Below are 25,581 nucleotides of genomic sequence, written 5' to 3' on the forward strand. Positions count from 1 at the left end.
AGTGCTTTTGTACTGTTTCCCAAAATGAGACACAACTGAGACAGGAGGCAGAAAATGTGCCAAACGTCCCTTGATAACCAGGACTATTGCTTGGATTAAAACCACTGACAGTTAGGACTAGGGCTAGGGCTTCAGTTCTTTCACATATAGCTGGTTCCAAAATATTATGCTTCTTTAGTGACATGAGAAAGAGCATCTGTGTTTATGGAGAAGCGTGTCCTGAAATAGAAGGAGTCAGAGAACCCTACAGTTTAGTGTGTGGCCCCCCCCACCCCCCCACCCTGCTCTATCATGGCCAGTTTAGCTCACCAGCTACTTCACAAACCCTTTTGTGGGCCCGAGGCAGGTGTGGTGGAGGAAGATCTCCACCCTTACCTTTCCCTACACCACCGGGCGGACGTTCAGTTAACCAGTACTCCCATAAAGGGAGCGATCCACGTACATCAGGTCTGATGTGACACTTCAGAGAGAGACAGAGCCCTTCGATAGAGGGTAAACTGTAATAAACATCAACGTAATGATGTAACAGCCACCAGAGATCTCGGGTAATGTTGCTATCGGAACGGCAGCCGGAAGAACTTAGGTTCTAAAGTACTGGGGCCACAGAAGAAGATTCTCCAGCCAGGTCAAGTCGTAGACGGCAGGTTTGTGTTGCCATACTTGTCATATGTGTGGTACATTCTAGAAGTCTGTAGCATGTCATGCTCAGTTGAAAACCGCTGGGTCATAATGTTTTGGAACTTGGTGTGCAAACCTTTGACCTACTCAACGCCCTGCTCAGGCACACATGGGTAGAGACTGGTGACACAGGAGAGGTAACCCGGGAACACAAAAGCGTCTGACCTCTGACCTTGAGGAGCTTTGAGGCTGCAACCTTGTGGCTGTGCAGAACACTGTAGCATAATGAGAAATTACCAAGTATTTAACCTCAATCTTGTATTCCATCGTTACACACACACACACACACACACACACACACACACACACACACACACACACACACACACACACACATCCGATCTGTGTGTGGCTGGCAAATATATTAGCTTACATGACGTCAACTTAGAATATTCATCAGGTGATCTGTTCCTGTTGAACAAAATATTTTTACAATGTTATTACTGACATTTATTTGATGTGTATTAGTAAGTGTGTGTTCTGTGTAGATCTATGGGTGTAGTCCTATCAAATAAATATTCTCAGAGTGACTGTTTTCGACGAGAATCCTTGTTGAGTCCTTGTATCCCTCAGTGCCTGTTCCTGGTTCATATTTGCTCAAACCTGATTGGCCATTTGAGTGTGCCCTACAAATTCAACCAATCCAAGTAGAGCACATTCCTCGCTAAGCCTGCAATGCACCTGCAATAAAATGTCCACCCACATAAACATGGCAGACGCTGGCTGATGCTGGCAACGGTTGCTGCTTCAGTTCCATAAAAGCCAAAGCAGAGTGTGGAAGACAAACTGAAGTCATGTGAATTCATGACAGTCTGTCATCCGCAGACTCTACTGCAGTGGTGCACACATGCTCCTGTACAGGACCTCCTGTTTACAGGACCTCCTGTAGTCCACAGGATGTCTTTACTGTATTGTAGTGTAGACTGTCTATAATGCAGTGACGCACACTGTACTGTACAGTCTATATGGCAACGGTGCAAACTGTACTGTACGGTCTGTACTATAGTGGTGCAGACAGTACTGTAAATGGCAGTTGGTGTAGACTGTACTATACTGTAGTGGTGCAGACTACTGTACTGTAGTGGTGCAGACTGTACTGTACTGTCTGTACTGTAGTGGTGCAGACTGTACTGTAAATGGCAGTGGTGTAGACTGTACAATACTTATTATACTGTAGTGGTGCAGACTGTACTGTACTGTAGTGATGCAGACTGTACTGTATATGGCAGTGGTGTAGACTGTACTGTACTGTCTGTACTGTAGTGATGCAGACTGTACTGTATATGGCTGTGGTGTAGACTGTACTGTACTGTCTGTACTGTAGTGGTGCAGACTGTACTGTAAATGGCAGTGGTGTAGACTGTACAACACTTATTATACTGTAGTGGTGCAGACTGTACTGTACTGTAGTGATGCAGACTGTACTGTATATGGCAGTGGTGTAGACTGTACTGTACTGTCTGTACTGTAGTGATGCAGACTGTACTGTATATGGCTGTGGTGTAGACTGTACTGTACTGTCTGTACTGTAGTGATGCAGACTGTACTGTATATGGCAGTGATGTAGACTGTACAATACTTACTATACTGTAGTGGTGCAGACTGTACTGTATATGGCAGTGGTGTAGACTGTACTATACTGTAGTGATGCAGACTGTACTGTACTGTCTGTACTGTAGTGGTGCAAACTATACTGTATATGGCAGTGGTGTAGACTGTACTATACTGTAGTGATGCAGACTGTACTGTACTGTAGTGGTGCAGACCGTGTATATTGTGTCATGGGTCTGATCAAAGCTTGTGCCCCATAACTGTGTTCCAGTCGTCACTTTTTGCATGCTTGGACGGCACTAGACCAGCGGTCGGTCGATCACACAAAGTGCACTCAGCATGCGTTAGAGTGTGAGGTGCGGTCCGATCACCTCCTCAGTCCCCAGGAGGCGTAATCAGATCAGCACAGGAAAGGCAAAATCTGATCCTAGTTCAGGACATTGAGCCACTGCAGGGGGCAGGGGGGTATTCAGCCAGTATCTGACCATCTTCTACATTCTTGTGTTGTGTGTTTTGAGTACAGGTTTGTGGAGGTGTCAGGAGGGAGCAGCGTTCATGTTTATTCCTTCTTCTCTCTTCTTGTTTTCTGATGTTCTTGAGGTCTACTGATCTCATCTGCAAGGGGTGAGACACACATCTCCACGCATCATGTAAGACTTGACAGGTTTTACAGGCATTCGTCTATATATGTGTGTGTATCGTGATAGGGAGAGAGAGAGAGGAAGGGAGAGGGCTAAAGACAGAGAGATAGATAAAGGAGGAGGGAGGGTGTAAATGTATGCAAGTGAAACCTCCAGATACCTCACGGCTTCTGAGAGAGCCAATTAACACCGCCTCAGTGACAGCATGTCAGCTCATACACACTCATACACACACACACACACACACACACACACACACACACACACACACACACACACACACACACACACACACACACACACACACACACAAACTGCTTAATAGAGTGCATTTTCTTGCATAGAACTGAAGCTTGTTCTCACTCAGATGGATGAAATATTTATTGTCCCAGATTTCACATCATGCACTAGTCACCCTATACATTCAACCCGGCATCAGATCTGGGGGACAGCCTTATTCGCCATTGCAGCCCAGATAGTGCAGTTATGAACCACTCTCACCCTGTATCACTAATGCAGCCCAAATAGTGCAGTTATAAACCACACCCATTCTGTATTACTAGTGCAGCCCAAATAGTGCAGTTCTAAATCACACCCACCCTGTATCACTAGTGCAGCCCAAATAGTGCAGTTCTAAACCACACTCACCCTGTATCACTAGTGCAGCCAAAATAGTGCAGTTATAAACCACATTTACTGTGTATCACTAGTGCAGCCCAGATAGTGCTGCTCTAAACCACATTATCCTTGTATCATTAGTGCAACCCAGAGAGTGCAGTTCTAAACCACACTCACCCATTATCACTAGTGCAGCCCAGATAGTGCAGTTCTAAACCACACTCACCCAGTATCACTAGTGCAGCCCAGATAGTGCAGTTCTAAACCACACTCACCCAGTATCACTAGTGCAGCCCAGATAGTGCAGTTCTAAACCACACTCACCCAGTATCACTAGTGCAGCCCAGATAGTGCAGTTCTAAACCACATTCACTGTGTATCACTAGTGCAGCCCAGATAGTACAGTTCTAAACCACAGTCACCCTGTATCACTAGTGCAGGCCACACAGCTCAGTTCACACCTGTGTCTGAGCTGACAGGTAACTAGATAAAAGTATATTTGATCCTAAGGACAGTGTTATTTTTAATTATAATCACTCGTGGTTTTGCTCATTGATACGATTAATTAACTCACAAAAAAAATAATTTCACTGAACCATTGTCCTTGTCCAGATTGACTAATTTAAGTCATGAGTTTTTACATTTTGAAAGTGCTTGGAAAGTAATCATTCTCTTCCCCAAGAATAAATTCCACCAGCCGAACAATGTAAGTGAGTTTAGGATGTATTGCAGTGGTGGTGGCACACATCACCGTGTAGATCAGTGAGCATTACTCAGAACATACAGCTGAGGATCACTGCAGCTCTGATATGAGGCAGGATATATGGGTAGGGAGGAGGAAAGCAAGTTTTGTGTGTGTGTGTGTGTGTGTGTGTGTGTGTGTGTGTGTGTGTGTGTGTGTGTGTGTGTGGCAAGGTGACAGCAGCAAGCGTGGAATATAAATATCACTGCATTGGATCAGGGAATGAGAGAAAAGGAAAGAGGAAGAGAGGGGAAAAGGGAAAGAGAGAGAGAGAGAGAGAGAGAGGGAGACAGAGAGGGAGACAGAGAGGGAGAGAGCTTCCGCACTCATAATTTTCATACATGCAGCATTGCTATTCTTTGCTATTACAACTAAAAGCTAAACCCAGGAACCCACAGTCTAAAATGGGACATGGATGGATATGGGGTGTTATGGAGGTGTATGGAGCATAGAAAAATGATGTGAAGAAGAAGAGAGCATCAGGGAAATACAACTCAGTTACAGAATGACAGAAATACAGGGAGATACAACTCAGTTACAGAATGACAGAAATACAGGGAGATACAACTCAGTTACAGAGTGATAGAAATACAGGGAGATACAACTCAGTTACAGAGTGACAGAAATACAGGGAGATACAACTCAGTTACAGAGTGATAGAAATACAGGGAGATACAACTCAGTTACAGAGTGACAGAAATACAGGGAGATACAACTCAGTTACAGAGTGATATAAATACAGGGAGATACAACTCAGTTACAGAGTGACAGAAATACAGGGAGATACAACTCAGTTACAGAGTGATAGAAATACAGGGAGATACAACTCAGTTACAGAGTGATAGAAATACAGGGAGATACAACTCAGTTACAGAGTGATAGAAATACAGGGAGATACAACTCAGTTACAGAGTGACAGAAATACAGGGAGATACAACTCAGTTATCAATAAACTTTGATTGATTGAGTTACAGTGACAGAAATACAGGGAGACACAGCTCAGTTACAGAATGACAGAAATACAGGTAGAGTCCGTTTGGTTACAGAATGACAGAAATACAGGGAGATACAGCTCAGTTACAGAGTGACAGAAGTACAGGGAGATACAGCTCAGTTACAGAGTGACAGAAGTACAGGGAGATACAACTCAGTTACAGAGTGACAGAAATACAGGGAGATACAACTCAGTTACAGTGACAGAAATACAGGGAGATACAGCTCAGTCATGGAATGACAGAAGTACTGGGAGAGACAGCTCGGTTACAGAACGACCACAGTACTGGGAGATACAGCTTGGTTACAGAATGACTGAAGTACAGAGAGAAACAGTCTAGTGAAGAACTGCTTAATGGTGCTTGCACTAAGCCTAGCTCTGGGTGCAAAATGTTAAAATAGTGTTTTTGGCTTGTAAGTTTCTGTCTCTGCAGACAAGTAGTATGTAGTAATATCTATGATATTATTACCATAGAGGGGCTCACAAATTGGGCACCACCGTAATCCTGGCATTTGGCACCTGGTAATGGGTAAAGCACATGAAAACAGGGAAAGATAAAGTCTCTCTGTGCTGGATAACCAGATGGAAATGTATTCAGCTAAGGCTCACGCACAAAGAGGGACTGGGCTAATTGAAAATCTGTGACGTGCTGTAAGTTTCATGAGCAAACAACACACACACACACACACACACACACACACACACTGCAACATAAAAAGAGCTGCCCTATTTTCACTAAACTAACATTAACTGAAAACCAGAAGACACTAAAATCAGCATTGTGGGCGGAGCCCTCTGAGTGTGGAAGGAGCTGTTGAATTGGAAAATGAACAAGATTGTCAGGTAAATCTGAAAACCAATTTCGTCATACGACTCCTTTCAGCACAAGAGATTAATGAAGTGAATCACCAACACAGAAGTTCTCAGCTTTGGTGTGTGGTCATTTCAATCACACTGCAAAACAATTTGCAGCACAGTGTAGCTGAAGTGCTGTCATCATTCACTGTCACACTAAACCAATCACTGAGGTGCTCACCATGGGCTTTTCTCAGATTCAACACTCATTTCCTGTAGGAGTGTAAAGCTCTCCAGGTGTGGCAGTGGATGAGAGAAACCCCCCCCCCCCCCCCCCCCCCCGCTATAAACAGCAGCCTACAGGAAGTTAAGCTTTATACAGTGTGTCTATCAGCTGGTCAGAGGTGCTCACAGTCTGCCCTCACAGAGTGTTGTTCTGTCACACTGGGTTCTTCTCCAAGCTTTACCCTAATGAGCCGCTCAACCTAACGAGCAGGTGAATCCGGAGTGGTAAATTGCATCCAATATGCATAAACTCTTTCACATAAATTGGCCTCCTCTCTATCCTTATTTGCAGTATACAACTCAGAAACACGTACACAAACATATAGAACGTGTCAGACTGCTGTTTGGGGGGAAGGTACAAGTTCTTTGGGGGGAGGTGTTGTCATCCTAGAGACATTACAATTAAATTAATATTATAATGTGATAAATCTTCATGTGAGGTGTGGTACAGACCTAGTAGCTCTGAAACCTTGTTTGAATTGTAAGGTTTGTGGTTGCCCGGGCGACGGCCTCCGCCCTGCCAAGGTGCAGCATCAGCGATACTGGGAAAATCCCGCTGACGGTGCGGGTGGATGTTGGGAGGCCCAGGGGCCGCCGGCGCATGCGCTTTAGACCGGAAACGTGTCAACACAGTCATCAGGGAGACCTAAACCCACCACTGCAGTGAGACAACAGCGAGCCAGAAGTGAGACAACAGTGAGACAGCAGTGATACAACAGTGAAAAAGTAGTGAGACAGCAGGGAGACAACAGTGAGACAGTAGTGAGACAACAGTGAGACAGCAGTAACAAAGTAGTGAGACAGCAGTGAGACAACAGTAAGACAACAGTGAGACAGCAGTAACAAAGTAGTGAGACAGCTGTGAGTCAGCAGTGAGACAACAGTGAGACAGCATTGAGACAACAGTGAGACAACAGTAACAAAGTAGTGAGACAGCAGTGGGACAGCAGTGAGACAGCAGTAATAAAGTTTTGAGACAGCAGTGAGACAGCAGTAATAAAGTTTTAAGACAGCAGTGAGACAGCAGAAACAAAGTTTTGAGAAAGCAGTGAGACAGCAATGAGGGAGCAAGGAAGGAAGAAGAGAATAAGGAGAAATGGAGAGCTCTATAATTCCTTTGTGAGCTTTCCCATTGCCTGTAGTTACTGACTTCTGAGAACCAACAGGCAGACAGACAAGGAGACAGAGAGACAGAAAGACAAGGAGACAGAGTCAGACAGCAGTGTAGTGTAGTGATTTCAATTGCGGAAACAAAATACCAAATTAGTCATAACATTAGTCTGAGCCAGTAGTAAGCAGTATGCAGTTTCTGGTGACTTATATTGATAATCACCAATCATCATAGTGAAGATGTGTTTTCTGGCATGGTCACTCAGGTTTGGTTTTAAAGGTTAAACCAGTATCACTTCTGCAAACTTGGAAACTTCTCCAAGCAGGTTTGCAGTCTGTAATGTCAGGCATGAGTGGCGACTGTATCCACACATCATGCTGGTCTTCATAAGCTCTCCTGTGTAGCGTATTTGTGTGTCTGTTTAAGAGCGTGTATGAAAATTATGAAATTAAAATTTTACCACAAGGGAATGTGTGCATGTGTAAGCAGAGACTAAAATTAATTATGTATAGATGTTTGAGTATGTGTGTGTGTGTGTGTGTGTGAGAGAGTGTGTGTGTATGTGTATGTGTGTGTGTGAGAGTGTGTGTGTGTGTGTGTGTGTGTGTGTGTGTGTGTGTGTGTGTGTGTGTGTGTGTGTGTGTGTGTGTGTGTGTGTGTGTGTGTGTGTGTGTGAAAACACTGTGGTTATGGCCTCATTATAAACATTCCACAAGTTTCTTATAACAGATTCTTCATAATGACAGTCACACACACACACACACACACACACACACACACACACACACACACACACACGTACTCATATAAACTCACACACACTCCAATCCAGACCACAGGTAAGCTTTGTAACCTAACCTGAGACAACATTTAAATGCACTCACACACTACAACTGAGGAGCCAAGACGGTACTCAAATTCAAATATACTCACGCACGCATAACACGTTTGATGAGCCAATCAAGCTCATTCAAGCACTCCCTCCAATCAGATCACACATCACTGCCAACAATTTGTTTGCAGATCAAATTACATCTGAATTACAATATTCTGGAAGCACACAGTGCATGCACAGACCACTTTAACCGTCTCAGCATAACCACGCTGGATTGAACTTTCTCTCCATCTCTCAATTTAGTACAGCCCTAAGATACTCACAGCTGATTTGTGAACAGCTCCATCCCAATGTCTATACATATTCATGATGAAGTAAAAGGTTCCAGCTGATCTGTGGTCAGCTCCCCAGAAGGCTGTTAGAGTGGAGGCAGGAGAGCTGGAGAGTTACTAGGTAACTCCTCTCAGGGCCAGCCAGGGTACACACACGGGACCCAGGCAAGACAAAACAGTTCTGTACTTTGAAGGTTTGTGTCAAAGGCTCAGTGACTTTTTCTCCATCTTACAATAATTTCTGTGTACCATAAACTGTATAAACACGTCTGGATGTAATGTGGCTGTTATAAGAGCAACTTCTTACCCAGAAATCCCTCCTTTTGTGTGTTCCAGCTGTTTCCGTAATGAGACGTAGCGCCTCGGCCTTCGGCTTTGCAGTGAGTACCATACTCTTCCTCCTACACCATGTTTACCATTCTACCTTAAATATGTGTCTGGCTATAATGGTGTTTGATGATGACTAGGGGTAACCAGCGGCTGGTGTATGTGTGTGTGTTTGTGTGTGTGTGTGTGTGTGTGTGTGTGTTTGCTCCAGTTCGACGCAGCTCTAGATGTTCTCTCCTCCATCATTGTCATCTGGCGTTACAGCAATGCAGCAGCTGTGCACTCGGCACACAGGGAGTACATGTGAGTGTAACCACACACAGACCGCACACAGGGAGTACATGTGAGTGTAACCACACACAGACCACACACAGGGAGTACATGTGAGTGTCAACACACACAGACCGCACACAGCGAGTACATGTGAGTGTCACCACACACAGACCGCACACAGCGAGTACATGTGAGTGTCACCACACACAGGCCGCACACAGGGAGTACATGTGAGTGTCACCACACACAGACCGCACACAGCGAGTACATGTGAGTGTCACCACACACAGGCCGCACACAGGGAGTACATGTGAGCGTCACCACACACAGACCGCACACAGCGAGTACATGTGAGCGTCACCACACACAGACCGCACACAGGGAGTACATGTGAGTGTCACCACACACAGGCCGCACACAGCGAGTACATGTGAGCGTCACCACACACAGACCGCACACAGGGAGTACATGTGAGTGTCACCACACACAGACCGCACACAGCGAGTACATGTGAGTGTCACCACACACAGGCCGCACACAGGGAGTACATGTGAGTGTCACCACACACAGGCCGCACACAGCGAGTACATGTGAGCGTCACCACACACAGACCGCACACAGGGAGTACATGTGAGCGTCACCACACACAGACCGCACACAGGGAGTACATGTGAGTGTCACCACACACAGACCGCACACAGCGAGTACATGTGAGCGTCACCACACACAGACCGCACACAGGGAGTACATGTGAGCGTCACCACACACAGACCACACACAGGGAGTACATGTGAGCGTCATCACACACAGACCGCACACAGCGAGTACATGTGAGCGTCACCACACACAGACCGCACACAGGGAGTACATGTGAGCGTCACCACACACAGACCGCACACAGCGAGTACATGTGAGCGTCACCACACACAGACCGCACACAGGGAGTACATGTGAGCGTCACCACACACAGACCGCACACAGGGAGTACATGTGAGCGTCACCACACACAGACCGCACACAGGGAGTACATGTGAGCGTCACCACACACAGACCGCACACAGGGAGTACATGTGAGCGTCACCACACACAGACCGCACACAGTGAGTACATGTGAGCGTCACCACACACAGACCGCACACAGCGAGTACATGTGAGCGTCACCACACACAGACCGCACACAGGAAGTACATGTGAGCGTCACCACACACAGACCGCACACAGCGAGTACATGTGAGCGTCACCACACACAGACCGCACACAGGGAGTACATGTGAGCGTCACCACACACAGACCGCACACAGGGAGTACATGTGAGCGTCACCACACACAGACCGCACACAGGGAGTACATGTGAGCGTCACCACACACAGACCGCACACAGCGAGTACATGTGAGCGTCACCACACACAGACCGCACACAGCGAGTACATGTGAGCGTCACCACACACAGACCGCACACAGCGAGTACATGTGAGCGTCACCACACACAGACCGCACACAGCGAGTACATGTGAGCGTCACCACACACAGACCGCACACAGGGAGTACATGTGAGCGTCACCACACACAGACCGCACACAGTGAGTACATGTGAGCGTCACCACACACAGACCGCACACAGCGAGTACATGTGAGCGTCACCACACACAGACCGCACACAGGAAGTACATGTGAGCGTCACCACACACAGACCGCACACAGCGAGTACATGTGAGCGTCACCACACACAGACCGCACACAGGGAGTACATGTGAGCGTCACCACACACAGACCGCACACAGGGAGTACATGTGAGCGTCACCACACACAGACCGCACACAGCGAGTACATGTGAGCGTCACCACACACAGACCGCACACAGCGAGTACATGTGAGCGTCACCACACACAGACCGCACACAGCGAGTACATGTGAGCGTCACCACACACAGACCGCACACAGCGAGTACATGTGAGCGTCACCACACACAGACCGCACACAGCGAGTACATGTGAGCGTCACCACACACAGACCGCACACAGGGAGTACATGTGAGCGTCACCACACACAGACCGCACACAGGGAGTACATGTGAGCGTCACCACACACAGACCGCACACAGGGAGTACATGTGAGCGTCACCACACACAGACCGCACACAGCGAGTACATGTGAGCGTCACCACACACAGACCGCACACAGCGAGTACATGTGAGCGTCACCACACACAGACCGCACACAGGGAGTACATGTGAGTGTCACCACACACAGACCGCACACAGGGAGTACATGTGAGTGTAACCACACACAGGAGACCTTGGAGTTTATGTTGATTTATTAACAAAAGACATACAAGGAAGACTAGAACTAATAAGATATCAAACACAGATAAACTACAAATACAGATAGAATTAATGAACAAAGTCATGAACACAACATATATGAACCTACATAGACAAACAAAGACACAAAAAGCAAACCTGCACACTACAAACTAAAGAGACAAAGCAAACACCAATGAAAAACAAGACTAGAAATCAGAGAAACGTTATGTGCAATGATCACCAATACAAGAGTCTAAACACAGGACTTAAATACACTGATAAGGAACCAAAGAACCAAATGAGACACACCTGAAAGTAATGACGATGGGGCGGTAACAAACAAGGGAGGGATGTGAAGACCGACACAACTAGGAATTTCAAAATAAAAGGCACACAAACACATGAAGAACAAAACTAAGACATGACTGAGAGGAGGGAGGTGGGAGCATATGTGACAGAACCCCCCCCCCCCCCCCCCCCCCCCCGAGGCGCCCCACAATATCAAACAAACCGACCGAACAAAAAACACAAACCGGAAACCAAGATCAGACACAGATAGGAGGACAAAAACCAGGAGCAGAAGACCAAGGAAACGCTGGGAGCTGGGGTGAAGGCACCGGGGCAGACAAACCAGAAAAAGAGGACCAAGGGGCAAAACAAAGGGCCAGGAGACACAGACACAGGACCAGACGTGACAGGAACAGAAACAGGCAGATGGGGGACAGGCAAGACGGGACCTTGGGCAGTGGCGGATCTTTCAAGGAGGGGAAGCTCATTTTCTGCTGGAGTGATAGAAGTCAGTCTCCAAACACAAGCAGCTACAACAAAAACCACCAGAAATAGAAGCTCGATTTGTCGCTCGTCGTTTTTAACGAAGAAAATGCCGCTAAGAGGATTAGGAAAATCTCCGGAAAATCTCCGGTAAACAGAATGAAAATAAAAAAAAATTAAAATTAAATGCTCCCACGGAGGTTTAACCCAAAAGATCGCTGATTCGCTCATTTCGCTGTCAATCAAAAAAGGATTCAGCCTCAGACAGATCATCCAATCATCATGCAGAAGCTGAGCGTCCAGGCCAGCCCACTGCCCCATAGAACCCCATAGACGCTGAGCGTCCGATGGGCGGGACAAAGCCCAGCATTTATCCAATGGCTCGTCTCGTTTCGCTGCACTCTTTGCTTCGCTACTGAACTTTGTAGACGCTCAGCGTCCACACCGTTTAAGCACTGTGAAGCTGCGGGACTGAGTGAGAGAAAAGCCGCGTCGTTACCAGTGATAAGAAGCTGATTCTGAACAAAAGTCGAGCGCGTTGTAGCGCATATTTAGTCAATGACGTACACACAACAGTATATGTTTGATCACTTTTTTTTTTTTACATTTTAGGGGAAGCTGAGCTTCCCTTGCAGTCTTAGAGCAATCACCACTGACCTTGGGGGACTGGACAGGACAAGGGCGAGCAACAGAAAGGAAGCAGGACCAGAACAGGGAGCAGGTGAAGACACTGAAATGGGACTGGACGGGACAAGACCGGGGACTGATGAAGATACAGGATTGGGACTGTAGGGAACAGGGCCAGGAACAGTCAGAGACACAGGAGTGGACATGGGTACAGTGAGTGACAACCTTGGGGACTGACACAGGGACAGAGACCGAGACAATAACACGAGACACAGAGATGGGAACAGGGAGCTGGACGCGAATGGTTTCACACAGTGAGACAGGGAACACCACAAAACCAGGGACCGAGCAGGGCAAGAATGGGAATACAGGAATGGATCAGGGGGCAAAAGCAGGGGGCACAAAAACGATATTTAGCCTACAGTATTTTGCCTACAGGCTGGTGGTACAGTCACTGAGGGTCCCATGTGGGCCTCAGGTACATGGGCAGGCCCCAGGTGGGCTTTAGGTTTGTGGGCTGACCCCTTCTGGGTTGCGGGAACAGGAGGCTAAGGTGTCTGTTGGCGGGCTGCCAGCACGGGTGCAGGAGACTGAAAACTGTCTAACACGTCCTCGACTTTGACCAGCAATACAAGAGACTAAAGACAGGACATAAAAACACTGACTAAATAAGAAACCAAACGAGACATGCCTGAACGTAATGATGAGGGGGTGAAAAACAAGGGAGGGGTGTGAAGACCCACACAACCATGAATTTCAAAATAAAAGGCACACAAACACACTGAGAACAAAACTAAGACATGACTGACAGGAGGGAGGCGGGACCGTATGTGGCACACACACACTGCACACACACACACACCCCTGTCACTGCACACACACCTGTGTCACCCCTGTTTGGCCTTTGGGAGTTTCACAGAAGAATGCAGATTCATTCCCCAAAGAGCATGCTCATCTGGAATGTACACATTGATCAATACCACTTGTTCCTAGATAGTTATTTGTATCATAGTCTTCTGCGATATCTCCGATATCAGTATCGCAAGGGCCTGTATCATGATAACAATTAGCAACTGATATATCGCGCAACCCTGGCTGAAAGTCGGTTGTATGGTGACTACAAGTACTGCTTATGCTGAACTGCTGCTTTGATGTCTTTTCTTATCACACAGAAACAAATATGTATACACAGATCAGATGTGTTTAGGTCCACAGGCATGTTTAAGACTGTGCGCACATTGAAGGGTGAGCTAGAATGCATTTTAAAATTATTTTTAAACTAAACTTCACTGATGTCTTTATAGAAAGTCTGTTACTTTGGTCCATTTGAAAAATGCCCAGATGTGGTGATACAAGCCCATTTAGAATCATATGATTTGGCCCTAGAATGAATCAAGCAGTTTTTTAGAACTCTTTATGGTGGGTTTACGATGAGCTCTGATCTGATTGGCTGGTTTACAGAGAGGTACCGTGATGGATCACACACAATCAACAGTTTGGTCAAAATGGATCTCTAGCTGGCAAACAGTGAAGGGAGACTCTCAGGTGTGTAGCTGTGTGTGTTTCAGCCTGCATCACAGGGCGCTTCAGTTCTCCAACACAGCTGAGATTGACCAGATTGACCAGATGTCTTGTCAAACAGAAATCTTTTCCACTTCAGTGGTGGAGAAGCTAATATTTGCTGGAAGGGGCTAGTTAGCTCACTCTAGACTGGATGTCTCTATGCATCTGAAATAGCTAACATCTGAGTTATGTCTTGTTGGTGAACCATAAATTAGAAATGTACCTGACAAACTGACTGAGAAATATACATTGTATAATGTAGATTTCTATGACATTGCAGTCTATATCTTTGAATGGTACAGTGGCGGAAGCTAAAACCACCCTGTGTGGTATAGCAGCAGACCACTGTACTACAGACTCAGATAGCTGTGGTTGTTACTTGGAGTAGCAGTAAACACCCCCATTTACCTGTAATGAATGAATGAATGAACAAATAAACAAACAAACAAATGAATGAACAAATGAACGAACAAATGAACGAATGAATTAACAAATGAATGAACAAACGAACAAACAAACAAACGAATGAATAAATGAACGAATGAATGACTAAATGAACGAATGAATGAATGAGTTGCACATGAAATATCCAGAGGTGAATGTCATCACTAAACAAGGACAAGCAGAAAACATAATGCACGCAGTTCTCCAGGTCACCTTTGCCGTTTGCTGAAAGGCGCAGAGGTGTGTTTGGAGAGCCAGGAGACTGGTCTCTGGTGGCCCAGCTCAGCAGACACGAGCCTGGCTGAAAGAGAGTCCCCCAGACGGGCTCTATGGACACAAGCCTGTCGTATTATCTGGGCGAGAGGCGCGCGGTGGCCCTGGGTCAGGAAGTCTTTGTGACAACACTGGGAGAGGACAGGCAGCCGGCTAGCAAGGAGACAAAGGAAGGGGAAGAGGAGACGTGTGTGTGACTCACGTACACACACACACACACACACACACACACACACACACACACACACACACACACACACACACACACACACACACACACACACACACACACACACACACACACACACGCACGCACGCACGCGGATTGAAGATCCAGCGTGGCCCACAAGCGAGAGCGTCTCCTGGGGGGGTCTGTTGTGATGCAGATCACCGTGGGGATGGATGACATCACAGGACAAACTTGGAGAGGGCGAGAGAGAGGGAGGATGAGAGAGAGAGATAGATAGTGAGAATCAAAAAGATGGAGCGAGAGAGGGAGAAAGAAAGAGAAAGAGAGAGAGAGCTGAGACAAGTGCAACCTCCTTAAAGGCTCCTTTAAGTGTTAGAACGAAGGAGACACTGAAGAAAGTGCTTTATTGGCAGGACTGGAGTGGGTAAGAGGAGCTAACACCCCCCCACCCCCCCTGCCTGTGGTCCCAGGGCCGTTACAGCAGCAGGGCTCGGTCCTGCCTAGCTGCAGTCATCAAAGCACTAGCCGAGTAGAAGGCCAGAGAGAGAACAGACAGATGGGCAGAGATCAGAGAAAGAGAGAGAGAGAGAGATAAAGAGAGATGGAGAGAGACAGAGAGGAAGAGAGAGAGAGAGAGGGAAATAGGGAGGGGGAGAGAGGGGTGTGTGTGTGTGTGAAGGTGTCTCAGGCACTGTAAAGCGTTGGGAGTGTGTGCAGCTCATTTGAACAGCCTCTAATGAGAGGAGCAGGTTGTCCATGTCATTCGCTTCGTTAGCTAGCAGATCCAACACATGCACTTTTATACCCACACACACACACACACACACACACGAAAGAGAGAGAGAGAGAGAGAGAGAGAGAGAGAGAGAGAGAATGAGCAAAGAGGTGAGCATGAGAGCAGGAAAAAAAAGGAAAACTACAGAGTGAGAAAGAAAAAGGGAGGGAGGGAGAGAGGAGAGGGAGAGAGAGAAAGGGAGGGAGGAAAAGAGGGAGGGGGAGAAAAAGAGGGAGGGAGAGAGAGAGAAGACAGTATGGCAGGATGGAACAGAGAGAATAAGACTGAAGGAGACTGAGGCAGTGAGGAAGAGGAGGAACTGGGATGTTAAATAAGCGTGTGAGGACAGCGCAGAGCCGTTCCCCAGAGAACGCAGTGTACTTTCACCAGTCTGCACTAAACACCGGGGAGCTATCCACCAGCTCCTGCTCATTGGTCATCCTAATGATCACTGGAGCCCTGGGGAAACTGTGATTGGTCAGACTGAGGGACCACTAAGTTGTGATTGGTGATGGTTGAATGAGGGCAAAACTTTGTTTTGGTTTAAAAATAGCTAACTTTTTTCAGCTGGTGAAAAAAACAAACATAGAATGCGGTTACATTAACAGGTAACAGGGTCTCGTCTTCTGTCCAGATTTCGGTCTCCTGTCCCATGTCCTGCGCTCTCGGTGACAGGTGCACCTCAGGAGAGCTGTCAGCCGTGGTGCATGCTGGGATTGCTCACTGTGACATGGTAGCGCAGTCTCAGCCTCTGTCATGACGGTTGCTGCCAAGCGTGAAACAATACAACAGACTCTCCGAAGAAGAAAGGAAGAAGAAACAGATTCGGCCTTGTCATTCCAGGTCTATTATTGAAGCAACACGAACGAAGTGTGTGAAAGATATGAAAGAGAGAGAGAGAGAGATTGCTGGAGCCATTCTGATCTTTACCCCCTGAGCTGTGCTTGTCTCCTTGGGCTGGAGTTGCGTGGCACAGACTTTAAGCTTCTTGGTAGGCCATGTAAACAGAACACTCATCTAACCACGTATAATCAGACCATAAGACACACGGGCACACAGACAGACACGTCCGCACCGATACAAACACACACAGACACACGTACGCACCTCTACACACACACACACACACACACACAGATCCACAGCCGCAATACACCAGTATTCAGGCTCAGCTGGCTCGTAAGTAATTAAGTCCAATACAACAATTCTTCAGAGGGCACTTGCAGCCAGCACGTGTGTGTGCATGTGTCTGCGTGCGTACGGGTGTGTGTATGTTTGCATATGTGGGCATGCCGGTGTGTATGCAGGGGTTTGGAAAGCGACGCACACCAGGCAAACTCGTTTCCCAGTAGCCTGCAATGCGGCTACGCCCAGGAGCGCTCCGCCAACCCGCCCTGCTGGAGGGGGCAGGGGACGGAGCCAGCGTCTCTCCGGTCAGACGCTACACTGCGACTGCGTAGTGCTTAAGGGTCACAGCTCCAAACACCCAGCGCCGCCAACGTTATTACCCCGTTTGCATACAAAAAAGACTGAATCTCTTTCATTTTGGCATTCACAGGAGACTTTGCTTTAAAAAAAAAAAGTCTTTATATCTGGATCCAGTAGCTAACGTATTGTGTCTCAGCCCGTCTGTCTCGGGTGCTGCATCAGGTTCTAATGGGGCAAAACCATCAACGCAAGCAGTGTGTGTACAACGGACCCTGAAATGTTCTAGTGCGTCTAAATGTACTGAGTACTGAGTCTATATGCAGTAGCGGTGCGAGCAGGCTTGTTTCCACCTTGAACTTTCTGGAACATTCCTTCTCTCCATCTCCTACGGTCTGCCCTGGTAGCAGCGTGGCGCCCTCAGTAAAGATGGAACCTTAATCAGCATAACCTTTAGAGCTCAGACTCTTATCGTAGCGTCACGTCCGAAGCGCTTAACGCAGGCTCGGCCGAATCTTCAGCTACACCGCAACTCGGCAGGTGCGACTCCACCCCTGCGCGACTTTTATTCGTTTCCGTGCCGTCAGCCGACGCCCTGACCCCTACGGCCGGCGGCTGGCCTGGAGTGGGCGTGGCAGTGGTTTCCACGGCGGTTTCCATGGCAGCGATTCTCGGCAAAAGGCTCCACTGCGGGGGTGTCCTGCGCCGCCCCGTCACCTCTAGCGGTGGGCGACCGGACGTGCCTCCTTCCAACTGTCCAATGCCGGACAGTGAGAAGCGAACCCGCTCCGGGACCCCGACCCGCGGACCCGGGAGGAGCAGATGTAGCGCTCGATCACCGCGAGACTCCAGGGAGACGTGCGGGGTGATGCGGGTGACCTGGTTGCCATGGCGACCCCCTCACTTCTTTCTCTGCGGAGTGAGAGAAAGAGAGAGGGAGACTGAGAGGCAGGGTGGCGGGCTGATATGACACAGCCGTCTCTCCCCTGCAACGAATACCAACTACAGCCAACAATGGGATACTGACACTGTATCCAAATTTGGGGGCGTGGCCTGTCTGCCACTGTGGGATATTGACGCTGTATGTAAATCGGGAGGCGTGGGCTGTCTGCTGCTGAGGTGTATTGATGCTGTATGTAAATTGGTGGTGGGTGGGCGCTTATGAGAATGTCCAATGTGTGAGCTCCGGCTGTGCAGAGCACCAATCAGAGACGCCGTTGTGTAGCGAACCAGAAACAGCAGCCCCGGTGGATCAGGACTGTAGGCATGAACTCTTGTCATCAGCTCCCCAGGCTGCCTGGTGGCAAAGTGATGTCACTGTTTTGGAACTTTCTGGAGCTTTCGTAGATGTTCTACTGAGTATCTACACAAGACTGCAGAACTCACATTTAGTTGACCTGCTGCTGCATTCTGTCTTAAATGAACTTACTTTGAGTAATTTGCTGTGTGTGTGTGTGTGTGTGTGTGTGTGTGTGTGTGTGTGTGTGTGTGTGTGTGTGTGTGTGTGTGATCTCTCTACAGAGCATGTGTTATTCTGGGGGTGGTGTTCATCCTGTCAGCTCTTACCATCCTGGTGAAAGCCATCCATGCACTCGCCACCAAAGTACTACCAGAAGTGGTAAGACCTGTCATACCCACCCCACCCCCAACACACACACACACACACACACACACACACACACAGATCTGTTCACATTCTCAGCACAAACACACACACACATACACAGACATACACTCTGCACAAAGCTATTTTTTTCTTACACGCCAGACTATTGTCATCAGATGACGACCTCGCTCTTTGAACGATAGAGGCATGATTCATTCGTTCTTTTCTTATTGTCTGTGGCCGACTGCCAGGTAGCAGCCTTCCCCTCTGGGATCTCCAGACCAGAGCGATGCTCCAACGCTCTAACGTTTCTCCACACTCAAATCAGACGTGTCAGAGAAGAGAAAGCTGAACAGCACAAGAGTTCTGCAGGTCTGGCACTGAACTGTGCTACAGACAGACACACCACTGCGGGCTAATATAGGCCCAGCTTTCTACTGCCTGAATGCAGAAGGTTTAAAGAGAATAGTCTTTGAGCGGGTGTTAAAGTCTGTGTGTGTGTGTGTGTGTGTGTGTGTGTGTGTGTGTGTGTGTGTGTGTCTGTGTGTGTCTGTGTGAATGTGAGTCAAACTTGTTGGTTTGCTCAGTACTGTCTGGCCTCCTTTAGGAGAGTACCTGGCTTCTGGGACTCTGAAGAAGAACAAACCTCCTTTCAGAACTTAAAAAAAAAAGAAATAGATCCATTTTGGGTGATTAGTGTGCTGGACTAGTCACTCCTTGTTGAGAGATGACCCTCTATACTTGTTGGGTGATTAGTTGGACTTCTCTTTCCTCATTGGGTAGTTAGTGTGCTGCTGGACTGCTCTCTCCTCATTGGTTGGTTAGTGTGCTGGACTGCTCTGTTCTCTTGACGGTTAGTGAGTGAGGTATGTGGCGTGGCTAAGGTGTGAAGTGCAATGTGACAGTGCACCGAGTGAGGTGTGAAGCCAGAGACAAGCACGCAGGCTCGGAATAGTCTTGCTCCGCTGTTGCCAGGCAATCTGGGCTGCTTGGCAACGTAACCGGGGGGAAAGAGCTTGGTTATTTCCCAGCCAGCAGGCTACTGAACCCCCCCAACCCCTCTCCCGAGCCCGTCTCTCTCTGAGGGCTTTGGAGGGCTCTGAAGGCAGCCCTGGTGGTTGGGTAAGGGTGCTACACTTTGTCTTGGATGAGATACAACACACCAGAAGTACCGGAACATCACAGATTACAAAGAGATGGACAGATAGACAGACAGACATCAGACAAGCATCAGACAGACAGACAGACAGACAGACAGACAGACAGACAGATAGATAGATAGATAGATAGATAGATAGATAGATAGATAGATAGATAATAGATAGATAGATAGATAGATAGATAGATAGATAGATAGATAGATAGATAGATAGATAGATAGATAGAAGAAGGAGTGTGTGTGCATGCAGGGGCATGTTGTGTGTGTGTGTGTGTGTGTGTGTGTGTGTGTGTGTGTGTGTGTGTGTGTGTGTGTGTGTGTGTGTACATGCAATGGCATGCTTGTGTGTGTGTGTGTGTGTGTGTGTGTGTGTGTGTGTGTGTGTGTGTGTGTGTGTGTTGATGTTTTAATCAGGACCCTGCTGTTCTCAAGAGGACTGCAGCTCTTGCTTCGGCCTGCAGAGATGCGTTCAGTGCACACAAGCCCCAGCTAAAAATAGATCTGATATTTCTCTACTGCCTTCATCTGCTGCTGATGTCACACACACACACACACACACACACACACACACACACACACACACACACACACACACACGCTTGATACTAAAATGTTTGCTGACTGGTGGTGGTGTGTGGAAACTGGGTCTAAAATCCAAAAGAACAGAAACACACTTAGTCACTCCCCAGCCACCTTCTCAGCCCCACCCTGGCCACTCCCCCTGGTCACCTTCCCACCCTCTCAGCCATTCCTGGCCACTCCCCCTGGTCACCTTCCCACCCTCTCAGCCATTCCTGGCCACTCCCCCTGGTCACCTTCCCACCCTCTCAGCCATTCCTGGCCACTCCCCCTGGTCACCTTCCCACCCTGTCAGCCCCACCCTGGCCACTCCCCCTGGTCACCTTCCCACCCTCTCAGCCATTCCTGGCCACTCCCCCTGGTCACCTTCCCACCCTGTCAGCCCCACCCTGGCCACTCCCCCTGGTCACCTTCCCACCCTCTCAGCCATTCCTGGCCACTCCCCCTGGCCACCTTCCCACCCTCTCAGCCCCACCCTGGCCACTCCCCCTGGCCACCTTCCCACCCTCTCAGTCCCACCCTGGCCACTCCCCCCCTGGCTGCTCTTCCTCAGACCTACATGCTGAGGTATATGGTAATCTGCTGAGGTATATGGTAATCTGTGAGATTACGTTGATGTCCAGTATCTTCAGAAGCAGGACAAATGTACTGCTTCATTCAGGACAGCGTGGCAGCCCTCTTCTTTCTGTCTGTCCCAGTTTGAAAACTATTTTCTTCAGCTTTTGCTCAAGTGTACTTTTAGACAAAGACCAGGTTGCCCAATATATTATTAGAAAACTTATACGACATCTATACGGCATCTACTCCTCATCCCTCATCACTCATCCCAGATCTAACCCACTGATTCCTCATGTACCCTATGATGTTGTGTGGAACACAGCAGTACTACTGACTGGCTCATTGAGTGATGGCCATTCTCACCACACTGGCATAGGAATGGCCTGGTAGTAGGGTGGTAGTAGTGTAGAAGTGGTGTGGTTGAAAGGGTGATGGTGGTGTGGTAGTTGGGTGGTAGTGGTGTGATAATAGGGTGATAGTATTGTAGTAAAAGGGTAGAAGTAGGGTGTTAGTGGTGTAGTAGTGGTGTTGTAGTGGTGTGGTAATAGGGTAGTAGTAGGGTGGTAGTGGTGTAGTAGTGGTGTTGTAGTGGTGTGGTAATAGGGTAGTAGTAGGGTGTTAGTGGTGTAGTAGTGGTGTTGTAGTGGTGTGGTAATAGGGTAGTAGTAGGGTGGTAGTGGTGTAGTAGTGGTGTTGTAGTGGTGCGATAATATGGTAGTAGTAGGGTGGTAGTGGTGTAGTAGTGGTGTTGTAGTGGTGTGGTAATAGGGTAGTAGTAGGGTGGTAGTGGTGTAGTAGTGGTGTTGTAGTGGTGTGATAATATGGTAGTAGTAGGGTGGTAGTGGTGTAGTAGTGGTGTTGTGGTAATATGGTAGTAGTAGGGTGTTAGTGGTGTAGTAGTGGTGTTGTAGTGGTGTGGTAATAGGGTAGTAGTAGGGTGTTAGTGGTGTAGTAGTGGTGTGGTAATAGGGTAGTAGTAGGGTGTTAGTGGTGTAGTAGTGGTGTGGTAATAGGGTAGTAGTAGGGTGTTAGTGGTGTAATAGTGGTGTTGTAGTGGTGTGGTAATAGGGTAGTAGTAGGGTGGTAGTGGTGTAGTAGTGGTGTGATAATAGGGTGGTAGTGGTGTAGTATCCATCCATCCATCCATCCATCCATCCATTTTATATAATGGCTGGCTCAGATGCGGCTCCTCCGATCACCACAGGAGGGGGCTCAGGAGTCGGCACTATGCAGAGCAGGCGCAATTAGCAGTGATCCGCCACACCTGTTTTCCTTCCTACTTATGGATGTTTGTTGAGACGTATCACTGCTGAATCATTTTGGTACTATGCCCTTGCACTTTCAGCCCTTCTCTGCTTTCTCGATTGATACGTTACGTTACAAGGTGTCTCGCTACCTTCTCCTCTCACTCTCGTTCCTCTGCTACTTATTCGAGTATCTATCTCCTGCGCCGTTGCCTGGCTCATCTCTAGTTTTCCTCCTCCTGTTAGATTCCTATCTGTTATACTTTATTTTGGGAAGGTTTTTTTGTTTGTCGCAGCGTTTGCCTGCTAGCTGTTACGAATTTACCAGACAAAGAGGGATCCAAATGCAGAAGTATACAGCTTTTATTTAAATAGATCACATGTACAGAATACGACAGTTATATAACTAGTATCAGGATCTGTAGCAACAGTGTCTTCTTGGGGTAGTCGGGTCAGTCCAGGGTCATAATGGGAGATCACAGTCCAGGAGGTACAGAAGGGCTAGGCGGAAGATGAGGTCTGGGGAGTAAGCAAGGGTCAGAACACAGGAGATCAAACAGGCACTAGAAATGCTCGGTATGCGTCATGAGTCAGCAAAACCCGCAACCAGGAAGTGGGTTGAAGGTGTATTAATATAGCTGAGAGGGGGCGTGGTGATGAATGATAGCTGGTTAGAGAGAAAATCAGGTGTTCTTCCTGACACTAGCCAGTTACTTCCCCTGGCGTCTTTAGTTCTTTTTCACGTGTTGAGTTTGAGTTGCCTTTATTATTTTCTCCCGTCTTTCTATGGTTGAGTTTTGTTTTGTTATGCATTGAGTATATTGCGCGTTTGTGTTTGTATTTCTTTTGTTTTCTCCCGTGCTCTCACAGTCAAGTTTCTTTTGTGTTGCGCGTTGGGTTGTATCCGTGTATTTTGTGTTCGGTGTTTTTTACCGAGGGTTTCTGCTTGCCTCTCTCTCTCTCTGACTAGTAAATCCTGTCATAGGTTTCATCAGCTCGAGCTTGGGTCCACCTCTTTCTCTGTTTTCATGTGGTGGGTACGTTCGCATACTCGCCGCGTTACATTTTCATCCGCTTTATCCGGGTTCGGGTCACAGGGGCAGTAGCCTAAGCAAAGAGGCCCAGGTTTCCCTTTCCCCAGCCACCTCTTCTAGCTCTTCTTGGAGGATACCAAGGTGTTCCCAGGACAGCCGAGAGATATAATCTCTCCAGTGTGTCCTGGGTCTTCCCCGGGGTCTTCTCCCAGTTGGATGTGCCTGGAGCGCCTCCCTAGGGAGGCCAGATGCCCGAACCACCTCAACTGGCTCCTCTCTAAATGGAGGAGCAGCGACTCTACTCCGAGCCTCTCCTGGATGACCATGATCCATACCTTATCTCTAAGGGAGAGCCCGGACACCCTGCGTTCTCATTCTTTGCGTTCACATCTCATTCTTTTGGTCACTACTCAGAGCTTGTGACCATAGGTAAGAGTCGAAACACAGATTGACCAGTAAATTGAGAGCTTTGCCATTTGGTTCAGCTCTCTCTTCACCACAACGATCCGGTATAGCGTCCACAATACTGCAACCGCAGCACTGATCTGCCTGTCAATCTCTCGTTCCATCCTTCCCTCACTTGTGAACAAGAACCCGAGATACTTGAACTCCTCCACTTGAGGCAAGTCCACCCTTGTCCGTCTACCATGGTCTCAGTTTTAGAGGTGCTGATTCTCATCCCGGCCGTCTCGCACTCAGCTGCAAACTGATCCAGTGAGAGTTGTAGGTCCAGGCCTGATGATGCCAACCGGACCACATCATCCACAAAAAGGAGACGCAGAATCCTGAGGCCACCAATCCGAAGCCCCTCCACCACTTGGCTACGCCAAGAAATTCTGCCCATAAAAGTTATGAACAGAATCAGTGTGATGCTGAGACCGGTACGGCATCATCACCAACCTACCTGGTATTACATCAGCCTACTAGGTGAGAGGGGAATACGTACCTGATTAGAGATTACCTTGTCAAGACATCGGATCTGTAGACGTATAGACTGATGATGACTTACTAAATTAATTGGTGTGGAGATATTTGTTTTCCAGAAGAGCATATGCTGCACCTGGGAGAACTTTGATTGGCCCACCCTGATGAGCGGCCTTTTACCTGGAATTCGCCGTGGGAATTTTGGGTATAAAGTGGGGCTGGTAAAAGGGGGAGGGACAGAGAGGAGTGCACTTTAGTTGAAGGCCTGTTGGAAACTTGAGAGAGCTGAAAATAAAGCAGCGACTTTTGATTATAATCGACCGCCTCCAGTCCTCCTTGATACAATTGCCTAAGCCCGCAAGGCTACACTACCACACATGGTGGCAGCGGTTTCTTTTAGAACCCCACACAGGCGGTGTTGTGAGGACGAATAAGGGAAAGATATTCTCAAGATGCCGCCGAGGAAGCAAATGGCAACTACAAAAGATGCTAACGAGGGCGATATCCGTGGGGAAAGGGAGCTCCAACTGCACTCCGAGATTCCAGACGGAGAATGCTCGACAACGGAACCGACGGAAACGGAGAGCGTAGCTCAACTCGGTGAAATGTTGCATAGTTTTATTAAGCTTCAGCAAGCACGAGAAGAAAGCCACGAGAAGCAAACTCAGAAACAGGAACAAAGATGGCGGACGCTTCAACACCAGTTCACCCAACTCCAGAGTCATATACAGGGGGAACAAGAGCAACCATCAGCAATGGAGGGCGAAACCTCACAACAGTCAGAAGTCCCAGCAGCGTCGGCAACACTACCCGAAGTACAGATTATCCATCGTGTACAACGTACGGCAACACACGACCCAGCACCGCTGAACCAGCGACCGATGTGCAGTGGATGGACAAGTCCGAAGATGCTCCCGTTCAGGG

At 48.0% G+C, this 25,581-nt stretch overlaps 1 protein-coding gene across 1 annotated transcript in view; it reads left to right on the top strand.

Moving 5' to 3' along the window:
• tmem163b (transmembrane protein 163b) overlaps positions 1-25,581 on the top strand; it is a 40,228-nt gene that overhangs the window by 2,778 nt on the left and 11,869 nt on the right. The window contains exons 3-5 of the mRNA XM_077021858.1: positions 8,919-8,962; positions 9,121-9,212; positions 19,075-19,171. Of these exons, the coding sequence (XP_076877973.1) occupies positions 8,919-8,962; positions 9,121-9,212; positions 19,075-19,171 (233 nt within the window). The remainder of the gene's footprint in view (positions 1-8,918; positions 8,963-9,120; positions 9,213-19,074; positions 19,172-25,581) is intronic.

This window comes from Brachyhypopomus gauderio, chromosome 1 (genome assembly GCF_052324685.1).
Source record: "Brachyhypopomus gauderio isolate BG-103 chromosome 1, BGAUD_0.2, whole genome shotgun sequence".
Taxonomy (NCBI): Eukaryota; Metazoa; Chordata; class Actinopteri; order Gymnotiformes; family Hypopomidae; genus Brachyhypopomus; species Brachyhypopomus gauderio.